Here is a 25,592-nt window from a genome sequence, read left to right as displayed (position 1 = left end):
AGCTGTTTCTCCATTGCTTAAGTTCTCACACTCTCTGTAGTTTGTTACTCTAGAGAAGTAGAGTAACAAACTACAGTAACTTTGTGGACATTCTGGTACCAACAACTCTTATATACAATCTTATAGTCAAAGACTTTGGGATCACAATTAAGTTAGTTATCATTTAGCATTTTCTGATTAATAAGCTCCATCCCCTCAGCTTCAGTCACTGTCACCAGTCTTGTTCTTTTCCTCACGGCTTCCTATCTAGGCTTATTGATGACCCAGTTGGTCACCAATACATCCTACTCACTGCTGCCATGTTCAACTAATGTAAGTGTAACTCTGGTTATGTCAGTCTATACTCAAAGCTCTTCCCAGTTAGATACAAATATCACAACCTGGCAGTCAGGGTTATAAAAGAATTATCCCATTTCACCCTTCCAGTCTTATACTCTACTAATCCTCTTTATGTATCATAAATCCAAGCCAAACTGGAAAATAATATTCAAACAATATCCTCCATGCTTTTCAACATCTTTTTTGACTCTTCTGCTATTTTTGCCATCTCAATACCTTTGCCAGTAAAAATTATATCATTCTTTTAAATCCATCTGTTACTACTACGTCTTCAATGAAATTGCCATCTTTTTTTTTTTTTAGACTTTCCCTAAGAAAGGCTTTGATTGCATTCCTGTTGCCATGTTCTTCCTTCTAGTATGATTACTTCTGCATTATTTGACTAAGTTTCCCTGTTGGAATATGAGTTTCTTGATGTGAAAAATTAGGTGGGCAAACAAAATGTGGACATACATTTCAGGCAGTGAGGTCATTATGTTCCAAGTCACAGAGGTGAGGGACACTTGATCTGTTTAGAAGCCACAAGTAACTGGGAAGTCATACTGTAGAACTTTGTTTTAACATTACGCACATTGAGGAGTTTTCCAAGGCTTTTGAGGAGTTTTCTAATATTAAAAAAGGAAGGGGTGATAGGATTTGAATTATGTAATAGCAAAGAGAATTTACTGAGATGAGAATCAGGAGATCCAGTTTCTTGTCTTATCTCCATGGACATTTCTGTGCTCATGTTTTCATACTGTGAAGTCCAGCCACAGTGAAATGTCTCCAAGAGCTGTAGAAATAGCTGAAACGTGAGTGTGTGCCTGGGAGAATGGGGGGTGGGGGGCAATCCTGTTAGGATTTAGCTACTTTTTAAATATTGGATTTCATAAAAAATGTGTTTGAACAAAGGATTCCAGGTTAAAAAAAATCAAACATTAAAGTAAAAAATTGAACATTATAATATTTGAAATCTGAGGTGACTTTCAGATTTAAAATGACTCTATGAAACGTTTAAGCTTACTGACTGAAAATAGAGTTGAGAGCTTTTAATTTAACCATTTAGAAATATGTCAGATCTCCCCTTTGGTCCCTATTCCTGCTTCTAACATTTCTTGTGTTCCTTTGCTGCTAGGAGATTAAATTCCAATGAAATATCTTGTTGGTTAAAGTGTTTGATCATGTATGGTTGTACCGTAAGGCATGACCAAGTTCAGATTTCTAGTATTTGATTTGCTTCCAGGAAGTGGTTTGGGTATTGGATAAAAGCACTTCAAGGCAGTGAAGAAATAAAATGCCAGAAAAAAACATCTCTTCTGCTAAATGTCACTTCCAGTCATCTCATATCTGGACACATAAACTAACGGGGGCTAAGGGTTGGGGGCTAGAAGGTGAGAGAGCTGCAGGATAAACACGGAGCATTTTCCATGTGAATCGGTTCTACTGGTTTACTTTACAAGGACTGAAACCCCAAATACTATAGAATTCAAAGCAGCATTCACATTTTTAAAGGTAAAACCTGTTGCCTCAAGGAAACTTGGTATTTGTTTTGGCCTGAATTTTCAAACTTTACTCCTTATAGCAATTTTGGTGGACAAGGTAGTTATTCTTTTTCGTAATTATCAGCTCAAATGTGTATATTACCATAGAAATTACAAAATATTATCATATATTTAAGCGTATCTCAACCGACATCAAGATGAGAATTCTAGATGCTTATTCTCTGTAATGATTCACTTGTCCAGATTTCTATGAAACTGTCAAGAGCTAAGTTATATTTAGACATATGTTATTGTTAATTCATATAGACATCTGTTTTTCTAATAACCTCCCATTGAGCTGGTCAAGAATATGACTAGGAAACTGGGATTTTAATCCAGCTAATCTCTTTAAATTATACCTTTTAAAAAATTGTTTATGTGTGTTTCATGCCATTTCAAAATAAGCTTCTTAAGTTAGGATGTCTTGCAATACCCTGATGCATTTTTTGAAATGCAAATTCTTCCTAGTACAATAGGAAACCTTTAGTAGGTTATCATAAAACCTTTGCCTTTCTCTTACAATTATGATTTCATTTATACTTCTCCTCTTCTTAATAAAAACAGTGGCATATCCAACACTTTTTTTCCTTTGTTTTATTTATTTATTTATTTTTGGCTGAGCCTTGAGGCATGCGGGATCTTGGTTCCCCCACCAGGGATCGAACCTGTTCCCCCCGCAGTGGAAGCCCAGAATCTTAACTGCTGGACTGCCAAGGAAGTCCCATGTTCAACACTCTTATGGGGAAAAGTATAATGTTATATAATGCAATACCTTCGGGAACTCATTTTTTCCTTTTAACAAGACTGATGTGCTACAAATAGACTTTTTTTTTTTTTTTAATAATAAGAGGATGCCAAGAGTTCACAAATACTGTTTGAATTTAATCCATTCTAGAATTCAATGTGTGATGAGATTTAATCATTAGAATCTTTATTCTGAAAGAATACAACTGTATTGCATATTCAGATTTTGATATTGAATTAAGCCAAATCTCACCTCATACCAATATTCATATCTTTAATACTAAAGGCTGTTCAGGTTATATTTTTTGCTTTCAGACAGAGTTCTTAAATGGTAATATATTTTCTTGCTTGATTTTGATAATTGAGATTATTTTAAAAATTAGGGCATTTTAGAGCTGAACATTGAAGATGTTCGAAAGAAAGGGGCACCTCAATGCCAGATATGATACTGTGAGAAGTCTCACGTGGTGACATTCACCTTGCTGCACTCATCAAGGACCTGCCTTTATCTGTGTCTTAAGAGTTTGTTAGTGCTCAGAGATGTCAGTGTAAGCTGTGCCAGTTCTGTTAAGCATTTTTGCAAGAAAACTTAGAACTGTTCTGATTGCTATTGCTATAAATTCTTGGTCTCAGTTTCAACTACCACTCAAGATTCTATGCTGTGTACTTATATATTTTTAATCATCTCTCTTTTTACCAGTAACCATATCAGGTTTTTAAAATGCTGATTTACTTTCTCACATTGCACTTCACAGCAACAGTAAAAATCATGAGCTTTCTTTCAACATCCGGACACAAAATTCACTAAGCTACATGCAGCTGTGCCTAGTCTTTTCTCCTTCCTTTCCCGTGAAATGGAAGACGTGTCTTCCAGTCTGAAGATAATCTTTTTATTTTAGTTCTCAAATCCTTTACACTTTCTTGACTCTCAAGGAACTCATTATCTGAATTACATTTTCTCTCTTCTCTATCCTCAACATTACATTGTCTACTGAATTCCTGAGCTTCCTCTTTTCTTCCTCCCCTTTCAGGCTAAACTTCTGGACTACTACTTCTTCATCTATAGTAACCAACTACAAACACTTCACTGAACCCACCGCCACTTCACTAAACTTACTCTCTTAGCATTATTTAAATGTGCTATTAACTTCTTGTTAGAAAACTTTTCAGGTATCTCTCCAACCACTCTGGCTACTTCTTTTCGGTCTGTTTTGTAGATTCCTCTTTATCTGTTCAGTCTTTAAATGCTGATCCTCTTTGTGCTCTCTTCTAAATTTCAAATAATAACTGTATTCGGATCATTCCCGACTATCCATTTACACCTCAGAAACCTATCCCATATTTCACACATATTTATCCACTACCCTGCTAAACATCAACATGGTTGTCTTACCTATAACTTGAATGAATTGTGTCATTATTTCCACTGAGCCTGATCCTCCTGTAGTGTTCTTTTGTTTGTTGAATGACACCAGATGATCCAGACGAACCAAAAAATTTGACTACTTGCTGCTTTACCACCCTCACCTAGGTAGCCATCAGATTCTGTGGATTCTACCTCCTGAAGAGCTCTCAAGTGTAGCTACTCTAAATCAGGTTACCATCTCTTGTTTCTGAATTGCTGCAAGCTCTCTTCAAGTTGGTCTTTTTCCTCCAGTCTTGGCTTTACTCTCCTTGTCTTCGTTCAAAGTTTTCCACACTGTAGCTAGTGTCGTCATCCTAAAACCCCACTCTGATTCTGTCATTTCCTAAGTTAAATCTTTGCTGCTGGAAGCGAATTCCTAGAGATAAGTGTGCAAGTCAAAACTCAACATGAAAAGCGTATTGACTCTCACCAGCCTAGGCTCATTATTCTCTCCAAAGTACATTCACAAAATGCACAATGCTTCTTTCTTGGAATTTTCTAGGCTTGGAAGGATGAGCACTACCACTCCCAAGCTCCATGTTTTAATAAACATATCCATTTTAATATGTTAATACCTTCAATCATCAAGTCTCACCAATATAGAAATATTTCTTATCTTATGTGTGAAATTTAATTGGTGGTATAATTCTCTGAGAGCAATCTTATTTATCTTAATTTTAAATTCCCATCAAGTTTTTTTGTGTTGTTTCCCCAGGTACTCCTTTCAAATATGATATTTTTAATAAATAAATTTATTTATTTATTTATTTATTTATTTATTTATTTATTTATTGGCTGCAGTGGGTCTTCGCTCCTGAGCATGGGCTTTCTCTAGTTGCGGAGAGCAGGGGCTAGTCTTCATTGCAGTGTGTGGGCTTCTCAGTGCGGTCGTTTCTCTTGTTGCAGAACACGGGCTCTAGGCGCACAGGCTCTGTAGTTGTGGCACATGGGCTTAGTTGCTCTGCAGCATGTGGGATCTTCCAGGACCAGGGATCGAACCCATATCCCATGCATTGGCAGGCAGATTCTTAGCCACTGCACCACCAGGGAAGCCCACAAATATGATCTTATAAAATTTTTTTCTTTTTTTTTTTTAAGAACTTTTATTGAGATACAGTTAACAGACAATAAACAGCATATATTTAGAGTGTACAATTTGGTACCCCAATCTTCCAATTCATTCCCCCCCCAACCCTCCCCATTTTCCCTACTTGGTGTCCATATGTTTGTTCTCTACATCCATGTCTCTATTTCTGCCATGCATTTCCTCTTTCATAGTTGTTAGCATTTGCCTTATGTATTGAGGTGCTCCTATATTAGGTGCATATATATTTATAAGTGTTATCTCCTCTTCTTGGATGGATCCCTTGATCTTTATGTAATGTCCTTTCTTATGTCTTGTAATATTTTTTATTTTAAAGTCTATTTTATCTGATATGAGTATCGCTACTCCAGCTTTCTTGTGATTTCTATTTGCATGGAATATCTTTTTCCATCCCCTCACTTTCCATCTGTATGTGTCCCTAGGTCTGAAGTGGGTCTCTTGGAAACAGCATATACATGGGTCTTGTTTTAGTATCCATTCAGCCAGTCTGTGTCTTTTGGTTGGGGCATTTAGTCCATTTACATTCAAGGTAATTATCATTATGTATGTACCTATTACCATTTTCTTAATTGTTTTGTTTTTGTTTCTGTAGGTCCTTTTCTTCTCTTAACTTTCCCACTTAGAGAAGTTCCTTTAGCATTTGTTGTAGGGCTGGTTTGGTGGTGCTGAATTCTCTTAGCTGTTGCTTGTCTGTAAAGCCTTTGATTTCTCCGTGGAATCTGAATGAGATCCTTGCTGGGCAGAGTATTCTTGTAGCTTCTTCCCTTTCATCACTTGAAATATATCATGCCCCTCCCTTCTGGCTTGCAGAGTTTCTGCTGAGAACTCAGCTGTTAACCTGATGGGAGTTCCCTTGTATGTTATTTGTTGTTTTTCCCTTGTTGCTTTTAATAACTTTTCTCTGTCTTTAATTTTTGTCAATTTGACTGCTGTATGTCTTGGCATGTTTCTCCTTGGGTTTATCCTGCCTGGGACTCTCTGCACTTCCTGGACTTGGGTAGCTATTTCCTTTCCCACGTTAGGGAAGTTTTCAACAATAAACTCTTCCAATATTTTCTCAGGTCCTTTCTCTCTCCTCCTTCTGGGACCCCTATAATGCAAATGTTGGTGCACTTAACATTGTCCCAGAGGTCTCTTAGGCTGTCTTCAGTTCTTGTCATTCTTTTTTCTTTATTCTTTTCCACATCAGTGATTATCACCATTCTGTCTTCCACGTCACTTATTCACCCTACTCAGTTAATCTGCTATTGGTTCCTTCTAGTGTATTTTTCATTTCAATTATTGTGTTGCATACCTCTGTTTGTTTGCTCTTTAATTCTTCTAGGTCTTTGGTAAACTTTTCGATCTTTGCATCCAGTCTTTTTTCAAAGTCCTGGATCATCTTCACCATCAGTATTCTGAATTCTTTTTCTGGAAGGGTGCCTATCTTCGCTTCATTTAGTTGTTTTTCTGGGGTTTTATCCTGTCCCTTCATCTGGTACAAAGTCCTCTGCTTTTTCATTTTTTCTATCTTTCTGTGGCTGTGGTTTTCAGTTCCACTAGATGAAATACTGCTTATACTGCTTGATACTACTGTCTGTCCCCTTGTGGAGGAAACTATCTTGGAGGCTCATGCATGCTTCCTGATGGGGGGGACTGATGGTGGGTAGAGCTGGGTGCGTGGAGCTCAGTAAATCTTTAATCTGATTTGGTGGGCGGAGCTCAGTAAGACTTTAATCTGCTTGTCTGCCAATCGGTGGGGCTGTGTTCCCACATTGTTGGTTGTTTGGCCTGAGGCTAGCACTGGAGCTTACAGGCTCTTTGGTGGGGCTAATGGCAGACTCTGGGAGGGCTCATGCCAATGAGCACTTCCCAGAACCCCTGCCACCAGTGCCCCTGTCTCCTCGGTGAGACACAGCTGCCCCCCACCTCCACAGGCAATCCCCCAACATCAGCAGGTAGGTCTGGTTCAGTCTCCTATGGGGTCATTGCTCCTTCCCCTGGGTCCTGGTGAGCACACTTTTTTGTGTGCCCTCCAAGAGTGGAGTCTCTGTTTCCCCCAGTCCTGTGGAGGTCATGCAATCAAATCCCACTGGCTTTCAAAGTCTGATTCTCTGGGGATTCCTCCTCCCTTTGCTGGACTCCCAGGTTGGAAAGCCTGATGTGGCGCTCAGTACCCTCACTTTACTGGGTGGACTTCTGCAGTATAACTGTTCTCCAGCTTGTGAGTCACCCACCCAACATTTACGGGATTTGATTTTAACGCGATTGTGCCCCTCCTACCGTCTCATGTGGTTTCTCCTTTTTCTCTGGATGTGGGCTGTCTTTTTTGGTGAGTTCCAGCATCTTTCTGTCAATGATTGTTCAGCATTTATTTGTAATTCTGGTGCTCTTGCAAGAGGGAGTGAACGCACATCCTCCTACTCCACCATCTTGATCCTATCTCCGATCTTTTAAATCTTAACCATACCTCTTTTGTAACATATGAAGATGCTGAGCCCCATAGAAGTTAATACACTTTTCCAAAGCTTGACAAAGCAAGTTCCTAACTCCCTAACCATTGCTGTTTCTGCTGTATATTACTACATACCTAGACATACAACTAAAGTTTATTAGTACTTTGGGTCCTTTGCCTGTGGTGGATGTATTTAATTTTAGGTTAGAATAGCTCTGTATTCTTGATGCTTTCTATTTAACTGTAAAAAGAGAAAGAATGCAAACATTAAAAAAATGCACATGAAAATAGTAATCATGTAATTTTTATAAGAATACTATTTCATCACCTCACCAACTTCTAATTCTGTTATAAAATTGTTTCTCTATGACTGCAAAAACTTTTTTCTTATTATTCTGTTTTTAATGGTTCAGTTTGTCAGTTTTCAGATATAGCTGAATTATCTAATAATTTTAAAAATATCTTTTCTTTCCAGAACAGCAAAAGTTTTAGTAATGAAGATTAATGCTATTTAAAATCTAAGTTTCTTTATACTCAGTAACATAGAAATGATGTGAAATGGAAGGGAATTTATATTTGAGAAAACTTTATTCTATCATCTTATTCTCAATATTCTGTAGAGAAAATATGATATACATGAGTATGATATCAGATCATTTTGAGAAGTTAACAATGAATACCTTTAAAAAAAATTGGATGTTATATATTCCTAGTATTATACAGGAAGAAAAAAATAAGGAAATGAGGAACTAGATACTGAGCTAAGTATTAGAGGAATATGCATTTTTCTGCCTGGAATTAATTATGCTATATCTCTCTGTCACTTTTTGTTTTAAAATAAAGGAGGAAATATATGTAGAGCGGATGAGTTCCTTTGCAATAACTCCCTTTGCAAACTCCATTTCTGGGTGTGTGATGGAGAAGACGACTGTGGAGACAACTCTGACGAAGCCCCTGACATGTGTGGTATGGCATTTCACGTGGCTCTAGATTGTACTCTCATCTCCTGATGTAGTGCACTGGTGTGAATCAATGAAGTGGTGCAGTGAACCACAAATTCTACCGTCCTGGGGTTAGGTAGATAAAGTATAACCACAGATACAGCTTTTGTTCAGGTAATAAGAGATAACCCTGCTCAAAGTTTATGACTTTATAGAGAGCCCTCCTAAATCTGAACTTGCACATGTCAGTACTATTCAAAAGATAGATTATGGTCTGTCTAGGAGGATTTAGAGTACTTGAGCTTCTGAATTGAGTAACGTTCATATAAGGACTTTGGTCTTATACCCAATTGGTGTTTTAGGCTAAAACAATTTTTTTGACAGACAAATATGGGAAAAGTGTGTATAGTAAAATCATGTACTTCCATAAGTCACCCACTACTGAGACTATGGGTATTCAGAGAAGGGAGATAAATAAACATAGATATATTTTTACAGGCATTATCTATCTATCTACTTATCTATCTCTATCTATCTACCTATCTATATCTTACAAGTGTTAGGCAGAGAACTGCAATTAGGAGTTATGTAACATTTAAATCTGAAAATCTTAACAAAATTGATTTCTTCTTCAAATTCAAGTTACTTCTGACCGACCTGTGTCACAAGCATGATTATACAACCAGCAACTGTAACTATAAATGCACACCTTTAGATCAGCAAATTAAATGATTGTCTATATTTGGTAAACATTTTTGTTCTTCATCTCATTCTTTGTATCTAACCTCAGCAAAAAAGGTAGTTTAACTTTTAATTTAAAGAAAAACAATTCTACTTTGGATATAACTAAATAGCACATCAAATTAATTAAAGAAAATATAGCATGAGTATATGTTCTTAAATTCTATGTCCTATTTGGTACTTGATTAAACTAATATTTTTTGATAGATGATGATATTGACTACAGATGTTACAGTTGAATCAAAAAATCCAGAACAAGGAGGCCGCTTTATTTTAAACATGTTTTAAAACTTGAAAAAAACAGTATTTGGAGAATTGTTCTCTGTAGGTACAAATGATAGTGATATAACTAAATTTCAATTTCAGTCCTTCTACGTAATCTTACAAAGTGAACTCTGGACAATCACCAGAGATAGTACTGTTTCTGAATCATAATACTTGAAAAAAAACCATTACTTGGAACTTCCCTGATGGTGCAGTGTTTAAGAATCTGTCTGCCAATGAAGGGGACATGGGTTTCAATCCCTGATGCAGGAAGATCCCGCATGTCACGGAGCAACTATGCCCGTGCACCACAACAGTTGAGCCTGTGCTCTAGAGCCCGTGAGCCACAACTACTGAGCACACATGCTGCAACTACCAAAGCCCGTGCACCTAGAGCCCAAACTCCGTGACAAAAGAAACCACCGCCCTGAGAAGCCTGCGCACCACAAGAAAGAGTAGCCCCCATTCACTACAACTAGACAAAATCTGCATGCGGCAATGAAGACCAAATGCAGCCAAAATAAATAAATAAATTTATTTAAAAAAAAAAAACATTAGTTTACCAAATCAAGCCAGAACCTATTATTTTTATAAACTATTTTTTTTTCCTTCTATTCTCTATTCCACTTCAGTGCAAAACTAGTGAGTGGAAAAGGAAATGTTTGGAAATTAATTAACCATGTGGGACTCCAGAATCACACACCCCCAGAACCACTTCCAGGGCCAGGAAGCAATTCTCAGGGACACGCTGCACAGCCGTGGCGAACTTGTAAAATACATCCAGCTTAATACTGTGAATGTTTTTGCATTCCCCTCAGTCATCACGATCAACACTGAGTCAAGCTATGATGTGCTGGAGACTGTGCTAAGTAATTGGGATAAAAAAAAAGCCTGAATGGAACATGGTTTCTTTGACAGGGAGTTCTTATTCTGCTTAGGAAAATAATAATTTCCATAAATTATATTTCAGGCAATAGTAAAGTAAAGATGAGGCAGAGACGGATAAAATGAACTCTGCCCGAAGGGGAATTCAGAAAGCTACAGTTTCGAAAGATCTAGACTAAAAGGCACCATAGGCATAGAGAACAGTGTGGGGGAAAGTATCATTCATTCATTTAATAAGTATTTGTTAAGCTAGAGACTGTGATTATTTTTGGTGATATAATGATAAGAGAAACAGATATTGACCCTGGCTTCACAGAGCTGAGAATCTAGTGGAAGAGGGATGTTAATGATCACAAAAATATATAATTATAAGCTATGATACCTACAGTGACAAAAAGTATAATAAGTTATAAAAATGTAGAGCAGAAGGATTTTATTCAATCTTGGATTAAGAGAAGTAACATTTAAGTTTGAGGGATTTATAGCCACCCAGTATGTGAGTAGAGTGGGAATAGATGACACAACATTGTAGCCAAAGGAAACAAGATGTAGACAGACCCTGAGGTGGATCAGACCATGGTTTACTAGAGGAGCCAAAAGATATGTGTGCTTGGAGAATACAGAGCAAGATAGATAATGGGTGAAACTGGAGAGATAGGAGCGATACCTGAAACCTTGTGAGTCTAGGTAGGGATTTTTAGATTTAGCCTGAAAGCAATTAAAAATAATATAGAGTTTTAACTAGAGGAGGCACATAGTCATATTTATATTTCACAAATATTGGATAGAAAGAGACAAGAATAGTTAAAACAATTGCAGAGCTCAAGGCAAGCTATGTGGGTAGCTTGGATTAAGATGATGACAACACATGATGGCATAGTATACACAAGTTGAATATAACTTAAAAAGCAAAGTGAATGGGATTAAATAATGGATGGGATATAGGAGGCAAGTGAGAGGAAGTTGCCAAGTGTAATTTATAGTCTTTTTTTGTTTGCACACGTGAATAGATGGGGAACACAGGAAAAGGAACAGCTTTGCAGGTAAAGATTAGAAGCCTGGCTTGAGATGCATTTGAGGAGACAGTCAAGTACAGATTTCAAGCCAATGCTAGATGTTTGGTTCTAGAGCTTAAAGAGCTTGTCTAGAAATATAAATTTGAGAGTCAGCATAAAATGTAGTAGTAAATACTGAAATTTGTATGATTTAGACTGGCAGGGGGGGAAACATAAAAAAAGGGGATTAGGATAGAATATTGAGGGCCCCCAAATACCTAAATAAATATGAGACTCAAGTGAATGATAACAAAAGGATTAAGGAAAAAAAAAAAGCAAAGAATGGAAAAAGAAATACCAAGGTAATAAAATGTTTCAAGAAAGATGGGATGGTTCCTAAAGAGGCAGGGGAAATTGAGTTTCAGAGCAAGTGAAAAAAATCAGTTTTAGATAAGGGTAGTGACCCCTTGAAATGAGTTGATAAGTATATGCAGATGCAGGTGGATGTACACATATTTAATGATATAGTAACTTTTTTCATCTTTTTATTTCCACTTTTTTATGTAGAGTAAGGAAGCATATTCATATGTAGAATGTGAAAGGTTGGTGTGGTAGGGAGATTTGAAAGGAATGCAGATTTAAATCATTACTGCAAAGGGTAAGAGTGACATTATATATAGAGAGATAGATATAAATATAGGTATAGATATAAATGAATGATTTCCAAGTAGTGTGCAGGGCCTATCTGGCACTGATAAATATTCACATTGTGATCTCAGTTGGCCTTGCGGTATGATCATCTGCAGCATTCCCGGGCTTCCCAGATGCAGACATTGGGGCAGAAGATGGTTTCATTCATCTGAGTTTGGGATTCTGTTGGATAACTAAGATGAAAAAAGCAGAAGGGCTGGAGAATCCAGATTATTTGGACAAAAGTGAATTTCTAAAAGTACTTAGAAAAATGTCTAACATATACTAGGTTATCAATAAATGTCAAATAAGTAAAGTAAAAAATGGAATGTGGAATCTAATGTCAACAGAAAGAGAAGTAAAGAGAAAAAAGGCATTGGTGAATAGGGAACAGTTAGACGTATCAATGGGATAAAGTTTCAGGTAAGACTGAAAAAAGCGTTTTTAATGAGACTGGTTGAATTAAGAAGTTGGATAATTGGGGATTGTGGTCAGAACTTGGAGCATTAAAATCAGTGGCTTTGTAAATGAAGCAATCAGATGAAATAGCAAATCCAGCTGTATCAGTAGGTGTTTCTTATCTGCAAGCAACAGAAACTGTCATTGGCTGAATTAAGATAAATTTGTTGAAATCCACCCATGTCTACCACTTTCTAGACAAATGGGTGGCCTAGTTGGATTAGAGTAAAAAGACATTTGGCATGAGAAATCCAGGAAGCTACGAGGTGCAGTTATTGAGGGTTTTCTCATATGGATGTTGATGTCACCTAGGATGCTGGAATACTTTGCATGGAGAGAAATAACTGTGAGGGAAGGTATTATAATCTTCAGTGAATTGGGGACGGAATGATGTTTATAAGCTTGATGAAAAAATAGCAATAAGAAAAAAATATATAACCAAATGCCTGGCCTTCAAAATAACAGTTTTTGCTTTTAGTTTATTTTAAAAAGTAGAATGTGAATACATAGCAGCAAAGTTCTGGAAACCATAGTAGGAAACTATGATGTCTTCAAATATGAGACAACATGAGGTTTGAGCAATTTAAGAGACATTCCTAAAAAACCTAAAGGGGAGGAACTCTACTCAGAGTGAGAACCAGATTTTAATTAAAGCAGGGAAGTCAGGCAGGAAGGAATATGACATATTTAAGGAGCTAATAAAGTGATATTGCTAGAATACTAAGAGTGACAAGGGATGAGTCTGTAGGAGTAGCATGGACCGGATAATGATAAGTCTATTATGCCATGTAAAGTATCTTAAATTTTATTCTGGAAGTGATGAATAACTACGTAAGAAATGGTCAGATTAATGTTCTGGTGGCTTTTGGAAGATTTTAGGTTGGGCAGTGAAACTCAGACATTAAGGATGCTGCTGCAGTCCTCTCTGTGATAATGAAGGTCTGCGCTATTGGAGTTGTAACTGGGATGCGTGGAGATAAGAGGGCAAATTTGGGGACAATTCTAACTGCATTTGTTGACTAATAAGAGTTGAAGCAAAATGAGAGGATGCATTTGGAATAATCCCAAACTTGTGGCTATGATGTGCCACTAACTGAACTATGGAAATAAGACAGAGCTTGTTTGAGGAGAAGGAGGTGAAGGGAAGATGTTAAAGAATTGAGCTTTGAACTTGTTGAATTTTAAATTCTCAAGGGAATGTCCTGTAATTAATTGTGAAATGCTAGAATTGGATAGCATATTGAAAGTCTTCAGAGTATAGTGTCAAGTAAATTCATGAGAATGAATGAGAATATCTAAGCAGAGAATTCAAGAATGAGGCTATCAGGGGACCAACGATAGAGCTCTGGAGTATTCCACATGTGAGGATGAAATGACATTAGAAATGTTTTCTACTTTAGGGGTAGAAGTCTTCAGATTTGGTAGTGATGAAAAGGACAGGTGTAAAATTCCCTGGCTTTCATTGTTTCTTTAAGTCTCAGACACACACACACACACACACACACACACACACACACACACAATAAGTAAGATCATCTTATGTACCTTCAATACATATCAACCCATTTGTTTATGGAGACAGAGAGTAAGAAACACAGCTATAGTGTTGTTGGGCTGTTTTATTTTTGCTGAATGACCTATTTTCAATTTTGGATCTGTAACATATGCTTGCTCAAGCTCTATTCTGTGTGAAATTGCTCTTTCAGATAGCTGTGTCCTGCCATGTTGTATAAACCGTGGGCATAAATTAATTTGGTACACTAAGGGAAGTCAGCTAAGATAAGGCATTTGGGAATAAGACCATGAAGTTTGGCTCTTTTTCTTACTTTATTCAACATTTCAGCTGTGCACTCTTTTCTGTAGTTAACATAAAAAACTAGGATCATAGCTTCTATTATCACACATTTCTCTAGTATCTACGTAAGCAATTTCCACACCAAAAGATACTCAGAAAAGCTAGATTAAGGATTTGAAAAGGAAGAAAATAAAAAGAAGATGAAAGAAGGATGGTTCTTCATAAGTCAGTGTACCCAAAGGAGCTGCTTTGTTTTTTCTTTTTTTCAGAAAAATTTCTTTGCCCACCCACAAGACCTCACAGTTGCAGAAATAACAGAATATGCCTGCAGCCTGAGCAAGTGTGCAATGGGATTGATGACTGTGGGGACAACTCAGATGAAGATCCCTGTGGTGGTAAATCCATTTAATGTGAAATGATTCAGTGACAGCTACAGATAATGTGATGATTTTATGGCTCAAAAAATTTTAAAAATATTTTCATATGGCATGTCTGAGGGTATGTTTTCAGGCACTTGATTTTCTGACAGGGTATAAAGATAATCCACTAACATTTCATTTGCATAGTAGAGCTGTGCGACTTTATCCAGAGTCTTTCCAAGTCTGTAAATCTCCATTGGTTATAGGTACTTTATTCCAGAAAGTACTGCATGAGAGAAACAATCTAGTGGTTTAAAATATTCTGTTAAACATATTCTTGGGGGGAAGTGTTTTTACAGATTGTATGTAGGTGTACACAATCCCTTTTTCACAATTCAGAGATTAAAATTCAAAAAACTGAAAGCTATTAAAATATGTGGCAGAACCATTGGTGACAGACCCTGCCTTGAACCAATCTGAGGTAGTTTACATCACTTTTTAAAAAAAATCTCACTTAAGATGAATATTCAAACATTTTCATGTAGAAATATAGTGTTACTTATTATAAGATAAATACACTGTTATTTTTCTCAAAATCCAAAATTTCAGAACTTTTTTTCATTTGACCCCAAGAGTTTCAAATAAAGGATTGTGGATCCACGTTTTTCATCGTGTTTAGCAAAATCTTGAATGTGTTACAGTCTCGAGAAATTTGTTTTGATTCTGTGAAGCGCTGATCATTTTTTTAATAATGCCATAGGTAAGCTTACATATAAAGCAAGACCTTGTAAAAAAGATGAGTTTGCTTGCAGTAATAAAAAATGTATCCCCATGGACCTCCAGTGTGATCATCTTGATGACTGTGGAGATGGTTCAGATGAACAAGGCTGCAGAATAAGTGAGTCTGTTTCCTGTTAAAGTGCAGCGACACGCAAGTTCAATTTCTGCTTCAACATGACTAAAGTTTTCTTTACTGCTGTGAGAAAAGATTGCTTTTCAAAATATGCTTAAGTAATACTTTTTAAAAAGCCTTTGCCAAAGTAACCTTAGAATATCACTTAAATTAATAACAGAAAATATGAGATAGGACAAGTCGATGTTGCAGTGAGTACCCTTGTTAAAGCTGACGTTGGGAACTCAGTATCCAAATACAGACTTTGAATATCAGCAAAGAAATCTATATTCCTTAATATTAAAAATATAAATGTAATAGTTTTTGAATTTTACAAACAGTGATATTCAGTTGATGATAAAGGTCTTAATAATTTATTAAATGTTTTAAAATCAATTTATTGCTGAGCCATTCTCAAGACATCATTATTTTATTCAGTTAGAGTACCATGAAGCTTGAGTTATAAGACCTTGATTGTTAATAATTTTGTGTTTGTTTGATATCTCATTTTCCATATTGAGGAAAATAGTTAAGCTTATGACTCTAAATTCAGATTGCTTATAAAAGTGACAAAACCAATCCACCTCTTAAGTTCATTTTTTCTCATTTATACATAAGTTGTTCCTCACTGGATGACAAAGCAGTATCCACCAGGGTACAGCCATATATATCTCATTCATGGTATAATTACACTGGTGTATTTTAATTAATTACAAAATATCCAAGAATCAGTGGGGTTTAGTAATAGTTATAATTCCGAGAATTAAGGTTCTCATATTTCTCAGTAATTGGATTTAAGTAAAATAAAGCTAATTTAATGTTACCCCTATAATAATGTCCCTCTCTTTTATTTGCACTCTAAAATATTTTCCTGAATTGGAGATAAAGCAATGAAATTGCAGCTACTATGTTGGAAAGTACAAATAACACATAGTCTGTCCTAACATGTGTTGCAGCCCATATCCATTGGAGTGTATTACACACTCACATGTTGCTCCCCATATGTGTTTAGCAACTGATGATTTAACCTCTTGCTTGGGTAACAGGTTGTACCCTGACTGAGTTCCTGAATAGTAAGTTTAAGTTAGCAATAGATGCCTACATCTCTAGGTGGCTTCTAGGAAATGTTTTGGTTCTTAGAGAAGAATATGACTCTTGGTAAATGTAGACTGTCATCAGAACCATTGATTCTTGAATTCCTTTTGGAAAGTAGCTGTAAATATCAGCTGTTGGCAGCTTGGTCTAAACTATCCTCAAAGTAAGTGATTTTGGTTTTTATCTGCTTCTATCCCTTTATAAGAAATGAGGGCTTATATAGAGAGAAGAACATAGCCTTATACATTCAAAAAGAGTTATATACGGAATAATAAATGTAATTTCAAATTAAGAAAAATAGTAAACTCCCACTGCAGGAATTAGAGTTATATTGATTTTGATCATATTTTTAAATCTTAGCTCCCTCTGAATATACCTGTGAAGGTAACGGGAATCCATGTGGAGATGACGCATATTGTAATCAAATAAAAACATCTGTTTTCTGTCGCTGTAAGCCTGGATTTCAGAGAAACATGAAAAACAGACAGTGTGAAGGTATAGTACATTTCCTCAACAGCTTGCTCTTAAATCTTTAGGTTATAAAAGATTCCCAAGGCTGCTAAATTGTGAGATGACGGGGATTGATTTTCATCAGAATGGTGCATATCTGCGGGATACCATTTTACTTATGAGAGAGAAAGTCCCTGGGGTCAAGAGCCTGTTTGTTTGTACTGCTAAGCTAACCATTGCTGAGGCTTACAGAGCCTTTTCTATAGCAGATTCAGACCTGCAGGAATTTCAACTGTGTTGTTACAATTCTGTTTTGAAATGCAAATAACGAAATTGCTGGTTCAGAAACTATTGAAGAATTAGAGGCACATCATAAAAGAACATGTTTATGATGACCCATTTCTCTTGAGTTGTGGCATTTGCAATAGTGCAGTAGGTAATTAGCTTTTAGAGAATTGTGGGCTTTTGTCCTAACACCACATCTTAAACAGTCCTTTATATTATCAAGAGTGTCTCCTAAAATTCAAAGACAGGATTTAAATAAATCTCTATCAACTTACTTGTGATTATTTAAAAACTGAGCATGTAAGGAAGCCAGAACCTCATAGTAAGTTATATCTAAATATAATTTACACTAGGGCTTTAACTACAGAGCCATGAAATACAGACCTAGATGCACTTTCTGCCCGTTTCTCCACTAAAATTGATGTTATTGTGATTAGAGTCAAACCTAAACTAAGTCTGGCTTATCCAGGGCAAATTCAAGTCATAAAATGCTTTCACCTGCCAACGTTCTTCTCTGTTGTCTCCTTTTGTTATTCTTGGGTAAATAAAAGTGATTTTATATTGTGTCAATCAAAATGGAATTATCAAAATTAATTATACTCATCCAAAGGGGAAATAATTGTAGCCATGTCATATATACGTATATTTTGAGTTATGTACTTGTTTGGATTATTCATGACATTTTATTTATTCATTAACATTGAACACTGAAAACTGGCAACTTAAATATCTCTGTTTTAATAAAAAGAAAAGCAAATTATTTCTCAAGATTAGATTATTTCTTCTTTTCCAGACACTTTATGTCAATTGTATATAAACACACCCACACACAAAAAAATCTCTTCAAGATGTTACCTTCAAATAACATTAATTTTATAATGCTTATTTGTGAATAGTGGGCTCTGTTTCCTATATATGCTTACTAAATTTAGAAAATCTGATCTTGAATTTTTCTTTATTTTTAGTTATATTCCATGGCAAATATAACCTGCAAGCTACATTCTTTAAGTCACTATGAATCCAGTATTTTTATTGTGGAAATGAGTAATTTCTGAACTCAAATAAAATTTATATCTTCATGTAATAAATGAAGTTTTGATAGTAGAGAAAAGAAATTTGACTTGGTATGGAGAAGGGCAAAGACATTGCATTGATTTATAATCCAAAGAATTTAAATATTTTGTGTCCTTTCTATAGGTAGCTCAAAAAGAACATAAGAAATCACTATTTGATATTTAAGCCAAAGCACTTCAGTTAAAATATCTAAGGGAAGAAAATTTAAGGGAACAGCAATCATGAGAGAAATGGATTAGTAGTTGTTGTATGCCAGGTACTGTTTTAGGTACTGGACGCATGTGAGATTACTCCATTCTCTTCAAAAGCTCCCGACATAGGTATGCTTATAGAGATGAGGAGAAAATGGTGATTCTAGCCAGTACAGGGCCACGTGAGGGAACTGAGATTTTATCAAATCATGCAAATTTTTGTTTCTTTTGATTTCATCTCAAAGAGAAACTACAGTAACAAATAATTCCCTGTTCAAAGTTACAGGCACCAAAACAAATAAAAAATATTTATTGTGGTACTTTTTTGATGGCTGAGAGCTGATAGCATATGTTTTACTTATCCCTGGTATAGCATTTGTTAACAGGTAAATACAGTTTATCTCTTTACCCTATATTTCAATTAAACGCAGATGGCACTCCTGAGAGTGCTTAAGTTCACCTTGGGCAAAGCATCATAGTAGAGACAATAGAATCAGGAAGCCTGAGTTTACGCTTTGGCACTGTCATTCACAAATGTCCCTGGGAAAGGCCTTATCTCTACCATTGAGGCTTTGGAACACTGCTGAGTGCTAAACAAGAGAAAATTGCTACTGCTGTGTTTATCCTTAAATTCCTCTAATTCAGGAGAAGGATTTATCTCACAGATTTATTACGTAATTAGGGCAAGTATAGGTGATAAAGGGGACAGAGGAATTATGCTGACTGAAAGCAGAAGTAGAGGAGGTAAAGAAAAAGAAAGTAGATAATTCACCAGAATCATCTGACCTCAATACTGGCTCTGCTTAAAACTTTAAAATTTGAGGCATGTGATAAGCCATAGAATATTGCCTAAGATTTACTTATTACTTATGATTTATGTATAGTTAACAGGCATTCAGCATTTCATTGTTGTTTGCTTGCTTTTTAATTTGTTTGGCCCTTCCTGTTACATAGTCACTTTGCATATATGAAGCCAGAAGGGTGTTAGACATGTATCTAGATCTTCATTCTTTGCCAGGTGTTGTGCAAAATGCTGGCCAAAAAAAATGAATAAGTGCTAATTTATGATCCCAAGGGACTGACAGTCAAGTAGGGGACATGAATATGTGACCACATATATGAAATACAGTATTAACATTGGCATAAGAGAGAAATTCCAAGAGAGCGAAGAGTGGAGAATCTAGGAGATGGATAATCGTTACTATATATTGGGAGAGACCAAGGAAAGCTTTACTTCAGGTGACTCTTGAGAGATGAGTAGAAATTCTCTACATAAAGGTGAGCAAGGGTATTACAGGACAAAAGAATATCGTACAACATGTAAAGGTATGGAGGTAGGTAATCAGCACCCTCAACCTTTATTTGAGTGCATGAAAATACTAGGGAAGTTTGAAATGGATATTTCAACATGTTAAGTGGATTAAGAAGCAATGCACAAACAACTGATGAGTCATAATAGTGAAAAAATTAAGGCCAGAAAATATTATGTAGCAAGTCACAGACTTAAGAGTTTGAAAAGACAATGAAAGAAATAGGAATAGTAAGTTGAAGTTAACAAAATATATTTGAAATGTGAAAATAATGAAATTACTAATTGGGGGTATGATGATGCTATTTTTGAGCTCTTTTTTTCTAGACCTTAATGAATGTTTGGTGTTTGGCACATGTTCCCACCAATGTATAAATATGGAAGGATCATATAAATGTGTGTGTGACCAGAATTTCCAAGAAAGAAATAATACCTGCATAGCAAAAGGTAAAGATATATAACCATTATTTAAAATATTATAATTTGCCATAAACATCTTATGGGGGAAAATGTTTCATATTTCATTTTAGCAATGGCTTAATGCCTGAAAATATAAAATAAATTTCTTTTTAATACTGGTTAATTTGGCCAATTTATTTATTATCATTCTTAATCTAATCTGGAAGCTTTATAAACATTTGTGTTTGAAACAATTTGTCAGGAGGTAAAAGTTTAAAAGCCAATGTAATAGAATATGAAGTATCTTTCTTTATGGCATTCTCTCAGTATACCTGAGGAATCATTACACTACTGGGATAAAAACAATAGGTTAAATTAAAGGTTAGCATTTTAAGGAGAATGAAATTTTGAGTAAGAACTTAAAAGGTTTTAAAATAAAATTATGTTTTCAAATTCAGACCTCCTCCACTTATGAATATCATTTTTTAAAAAAATTAAATGACATATGTATTTGAGGCTTTTTTAGGTATAGAATTTAATGCTTTTATGTTTTTTACTAAATAATGTTATAATTTAAATATTGTTGGCTACAGGGCATGATTAACAATAAGACAGTTATTATAAGAGGAAAGCAACATGATATAGTGAATCAAGGATGGGCTATAGGATTAGACAGACTTGTTTTTGAATCCCAGCATGGCATCTCTCTGATGGTGTGGACTTGGGGAAGTTATTCAACTCTCTGAGCCTCAGTTCCTCATCTGTAAAATGGAAGGCCTAAATCTTACTTTCCATGGTTGTTGTAAGAGAGGGTAAATTGTCAAAGACTTAACACAGCCCCTATCACATAGTAAATATTCACTAAGTGAGCGCTGTTGAACCTATAGAGCTGAATTACAATTCATGTATTATTTTTTTTAATTTGCAGATATTATATATGCAATTCAATCTTTCTTTATGCCTTCATTAATGTTTTAATTAATATTTTCAGGATTCACTTTAGGGTTTTACTTGTCTCAGTATGCAAATGACATCAGTATTGTATTATAGTGTCAAAACTTCAGGCTACATGGTTCCAGTTAGCAAGATTGTAGAAAATATTGAGATTATGGCACTTTAATGTAGTAAATACTGATATCTTTGTATAATAAAAATAAAAGAACATTTGAGATATATGAATATTAGAAGAAGAAGACTCTTTATCTCATAATTTTTATTTCTTAGCCTAAGGTAAAGATCACTCAGGTGCATAAACTAAATGCTCAGAAACGTCTGAGGCTTAATGAGTACATAACATGGTATTTGAATATTCAGATACAAAGCATTAAATCATAGGGTATTGTGACTTACCAAATAAAAACCCCTCTTCATAAAAAGAATATCTACTACAAATACCTAATTTCTAGCCATAAGGTAAGCTTTGACCTAAGAAAACCTATATTAATAACTCTTAGAAATGTTTCATTAAGTGTGTTTTAGAAAAAAGTCATGAAGACTAAAAGATGGTATAAAGCCAGTTTATTTATGAGCAAGAAACTGTTTAGAATAACAATTCAACATAATTTAAAAGTATATTTGCTTCTTTTACATTAGTTGAAATTTATTTTATTTTTGTATTTTATCATAATAATCTCCAGGCTCTGAAGATCAAGTTCTCTACATTGCTAATGACACTGATATCCTGGGTTTTATATATCCATTCAACTACAGTGGCGATCATCAACAAATTTCTCATATTGAACATAATTCAAGGATAACAGGGATGGATGTATATTATCAGAGAGATATGATTATTTGGAGTACTCAGTTTAATCCAGGCGGGATTTTCTACAAAAGGATCCATGGCAGAGAAAAAAGGCAAGCAAACAGTGGCTTGATTGTAAGTAAATAAAAATGAGTATTTGAAGGCTCATACCTTCCCCCACTTCCCTGTTTTTTTAAATTTATCGATTGCAATATCTGATTATGAGGTAATTAATATAGTCAGTGATTCCTCCCAATATTCTCCCTATATAGAAATAGAACATTTCCCTACTCATCTATTCTCATGGTTGCATACAATTTATTTTAATTGCATGATGTTATGTTTTTCTTTTAATACATTTTCTGTAATTATATAAGAATGGTAATTAATAAGACCTAACATTTCTAGGAATTTTTATATTTTATAGTATTTAATAATATATTATGAACATGAGGGTTTTTTCATCATGAGATCATATTGGGAACCATCACTTTGTTTATATATTAGAAAATAAACTAAAAAATATACATGGAAATTTTCATTTTTAACAATATCAGAAATACACTTCGCTTCTACGGCAAGAGATCAATTCAGTACTATAGTCATTTCTTCTGACTCCTAATAACTATATTTCAGGGAACATCCAAAATAGAGCAATATCATTTGCTGGTATGAAGGAGACATTGATTATCATGGTTATTCCTTTTGAGAAAAATAAACTAGAACATTTGTTTAGATTTGTGGTTGTAGGTTATCTTTTTTCATTTTAGGGCATGTCGATTTATTGTGTATTTTATATTTTAAAGTAACCCGGCAGAGAAATAACAGATAAATACTTAATGGGGTAGGAGGGGAGGCTGGACCATTCGCATACAACCAAATAGCCAAGTACTATCACAGTAAGATATAATTAAAGCTTTGTATTTGTAAAGAATTAGAGATACCTATACGGAAGTCTTCACTACCTTTTACAGTGGTATCTACCATAAAGATTTGAACTCCATGCATATCATTTGATGGAAATCTGAAAGACTATTTTTATCAGTAGCAAATGGCAATAAGCTGGCTTTAAAAGAAGTTATATTAGCTTATAAATTCAGATTAGGTTAAATTAACTGAGTAAAAATTCATATATAACAGAGTTGTTTCTTTAACTTCTTTTCCCCCAAACCCAGTGTTATACAACAGCTCTAGTTCTATTAAGGATAGTTCAAGGACAGAGCCAAGAACTTTAGTGGGTCACTCTGCCCTCCTTTACTCACATGTTTTCTTCCTATCAGACCAAAAGACTGTCTCAGTCTTCACTAGTTTTAGCTGTTTTTTTAACTCTAAAACAGAAATTTACTTTGCAAAAACATTGTTGCTATGATACAATTTCATTAATGAAGTGATAAAAGAGTATATATTGTGAAGATACACTGCCTGCATTTTAATCTTGTTCTTGTTGCTTACTTGCTCTTAGCTTCCCTGTGCTCTCCATTTCATGAGGTTTTAGAGAGGAATACACACACACACACACACACACACACACAATATTTGTATTAGTATTAATAGTTCTTGGCACACAATAAGTACTGTATAGATTAACAGAATGGTATGATGATATGTGATGGTGATGATGCTGATGATGACTGGTGTTGTTGATGATGAGTGGCAAAACGTTCTTCCCTATAATGCATAGTCTCATGTTAAAAAGTAATTGCAAATTGATACAGCCACTATGGAGAACAGTATGGCAATTCCTTGCAAAACTAAAAATAGAGTTACCATATGACCCAGCAATCCCACTGCTGGGCATATACCCAGAGAAAACCATAATCCAAAAAGAAACATATACCACAATGTTCATCGCAACACTATTTACAATAGCCAGGACATGGAAGCAACCTAAATGTCCATCAACAGATGAATGGATAAAATGATGTGGTACGTATATACAGTGGAATATTACTCAGCTGTAAAAAGCAATGAAACTGGGACATTTGTAGAGACGTGGATGGACCTAGAGACTGTCATACAGAGTGAAGTGAGTCAGAAAGAGAAAAACAAATATCGTATATTAACACATATATGTGGACTATAGAAAAATGGTACAAATCAACAGGATTGCAAGGCAGAAATAGAGACACAGGTGTAGAGAACAAACATGGACACCAAGTGGGGAAAGTGGGGAGGGTGGGGAGGGGAATGAATTGGGAGATTGGGATACCAAATTGTATACTCTAAATATATGCTGTTTATTGTCTATTAACTGTATCTCAATAAAAGTTCTTAAAAAAAGTAATTGCAAATTACTCTTGTCTGAATTTGATAGTTAATAAAAATATATCTATTTTTTATATAATTATCAGTGAAAATGACTTGATAAGTTTTTAGCTTTGTCCTTGTGGAGATGGATAAATACAATCAGTAGCCTCTAGCGAACAGTTTATCATAGGCCTGGAGCCACACTTGTTTAATAGCTACATTTTTATTCTTATACATTCACATATGTAAATGTATCAATATATATTTTATTTATATATTTTACATATTTTAATTTTAAATTTTATTCATGTGGTATAGAGTCTTTCATTATCAGTGTAAAGTTATTGATTAGCCTTTTTCTAATAGGATTTGAGACTTCATTAGTTGTTTAATGGAAGTAATAAGATGTGTTGTGTAATCTAGACTTTCTATTTATGTGTTTGTTTTTCTCTCTCTCTTCTTAGACCTACCCATGACTAACAGTATTCAATAGAAAGAAAAGTGGGTAACAGTAGGGTACATTTTCTAGAAGCCCATAACAGCTAACTGAATGTCATGTTTATAAGGTTGGAACCTCTGAGACGTGAATTTTAGCACCACATTCTAAACCACTAAGCATTCCTTAGAAATTCCAACCAGTGCATTATATATATTGAAAAAATACTTAAAGCTACACCGATAAGAACAATTATTTTACTTTGCTTCCTGAACCTTTTTGTAATCCTGATATCTCAGTATTATAAATATGGAATAAATACATTCTCACCACCCTAATTAAATGAGCAATGTGCATTCTAGAATGATTAGATGATTTAACTATGGCCATGAAGCTGTATGGTCACACAATTCAGAATTTAACTTGAGATTCTTACTATGTCTCTGAGTCTCAACATACTCATCTGAAAACTAATTTATTGAAGTAGAAAATTTCTAAAATTCCTTCCAGATAGTAAATATGTATGATTTTCAAAAAATCTGTGACATAGTTTAGGTCTATCCAGTTATTACTTGAACAATTTTTATTTCTTTCTCTGAAATCCATCTTGTGTATAAAGAATTGATTTTTTACCCTCATGAATTTCCCTGCAATGTATTATATTTGCTCTTTTAACAGTCACCAGATAGTCATCCATTAGTTTAATGAACATGCAATCTATTTCATCTTCTAAGTTTTGGCACAAATATTAAATCATAGTGACCTGAGAATTCCCCACTCCTCAGAAAACAAAA

General features: G+C 35.0%; 1 protein-coding gene across 1 annotated transcript in view; it reads left to right on the top strand.

Moving 5' to 3' along the window:
• LRP1B (LDL receptor related protein 1B) overlaps nucleotides 1-25,592 on the top strand; it is a 1,778,947-nt gene that overhangs the window by 1,651,656 nt on the left and 101,699 nt on the right. Inside the window, exons 72-77 of the mRNA XM_057745031.1 lie at nucleotides 8,391-8,513; nucleotides 14,587-14,712; nucleotides 15,437-15,574; nucleotides 17,024-17,158; nucleotides 20,300-20,419; nucleotides 22,009-22,250. Coding sequence (XP_057601014.1) covers nucleotides 8,391-8,513; nucleotides 14,587-14,712; nucleotides 15,437-15,574; nucleotides 17,024-17,158; nucleotides 20,300-20,419; nucleotides 22,009-22,250 — 884 coding nt within the window. The remainder of the gene's footprint in view (nucleotides 1-8,390; nucleotides 8,514-14,586; nucleotides 14,713-15,436; nucleotides 15,575-17,023; nucleotides 17,159-20,299; nucleotides 20,420-22,008; nucleotides 22,251-25,592) is intronic.

Source organism: Hippopotamus amphibius, chromosome 8 (genome assembly GCF_030028045.1).
Source record: "Hippopotamus amphibius kiboko isolate mHipAmp2 chromosome 8, mHipAmp2.hap2, whole genome shotgun sequence".
Taxonomy (NCBI): Eukaryota; Metazoa; Chordata; class Mammalia; order Artiodactyla; family Hippopotamidae; genus Hippopotamus; species Hippopotamus amphibius.
This window is presented reverse-complemented; position numbering and strand designations above follow the sequence as displayed.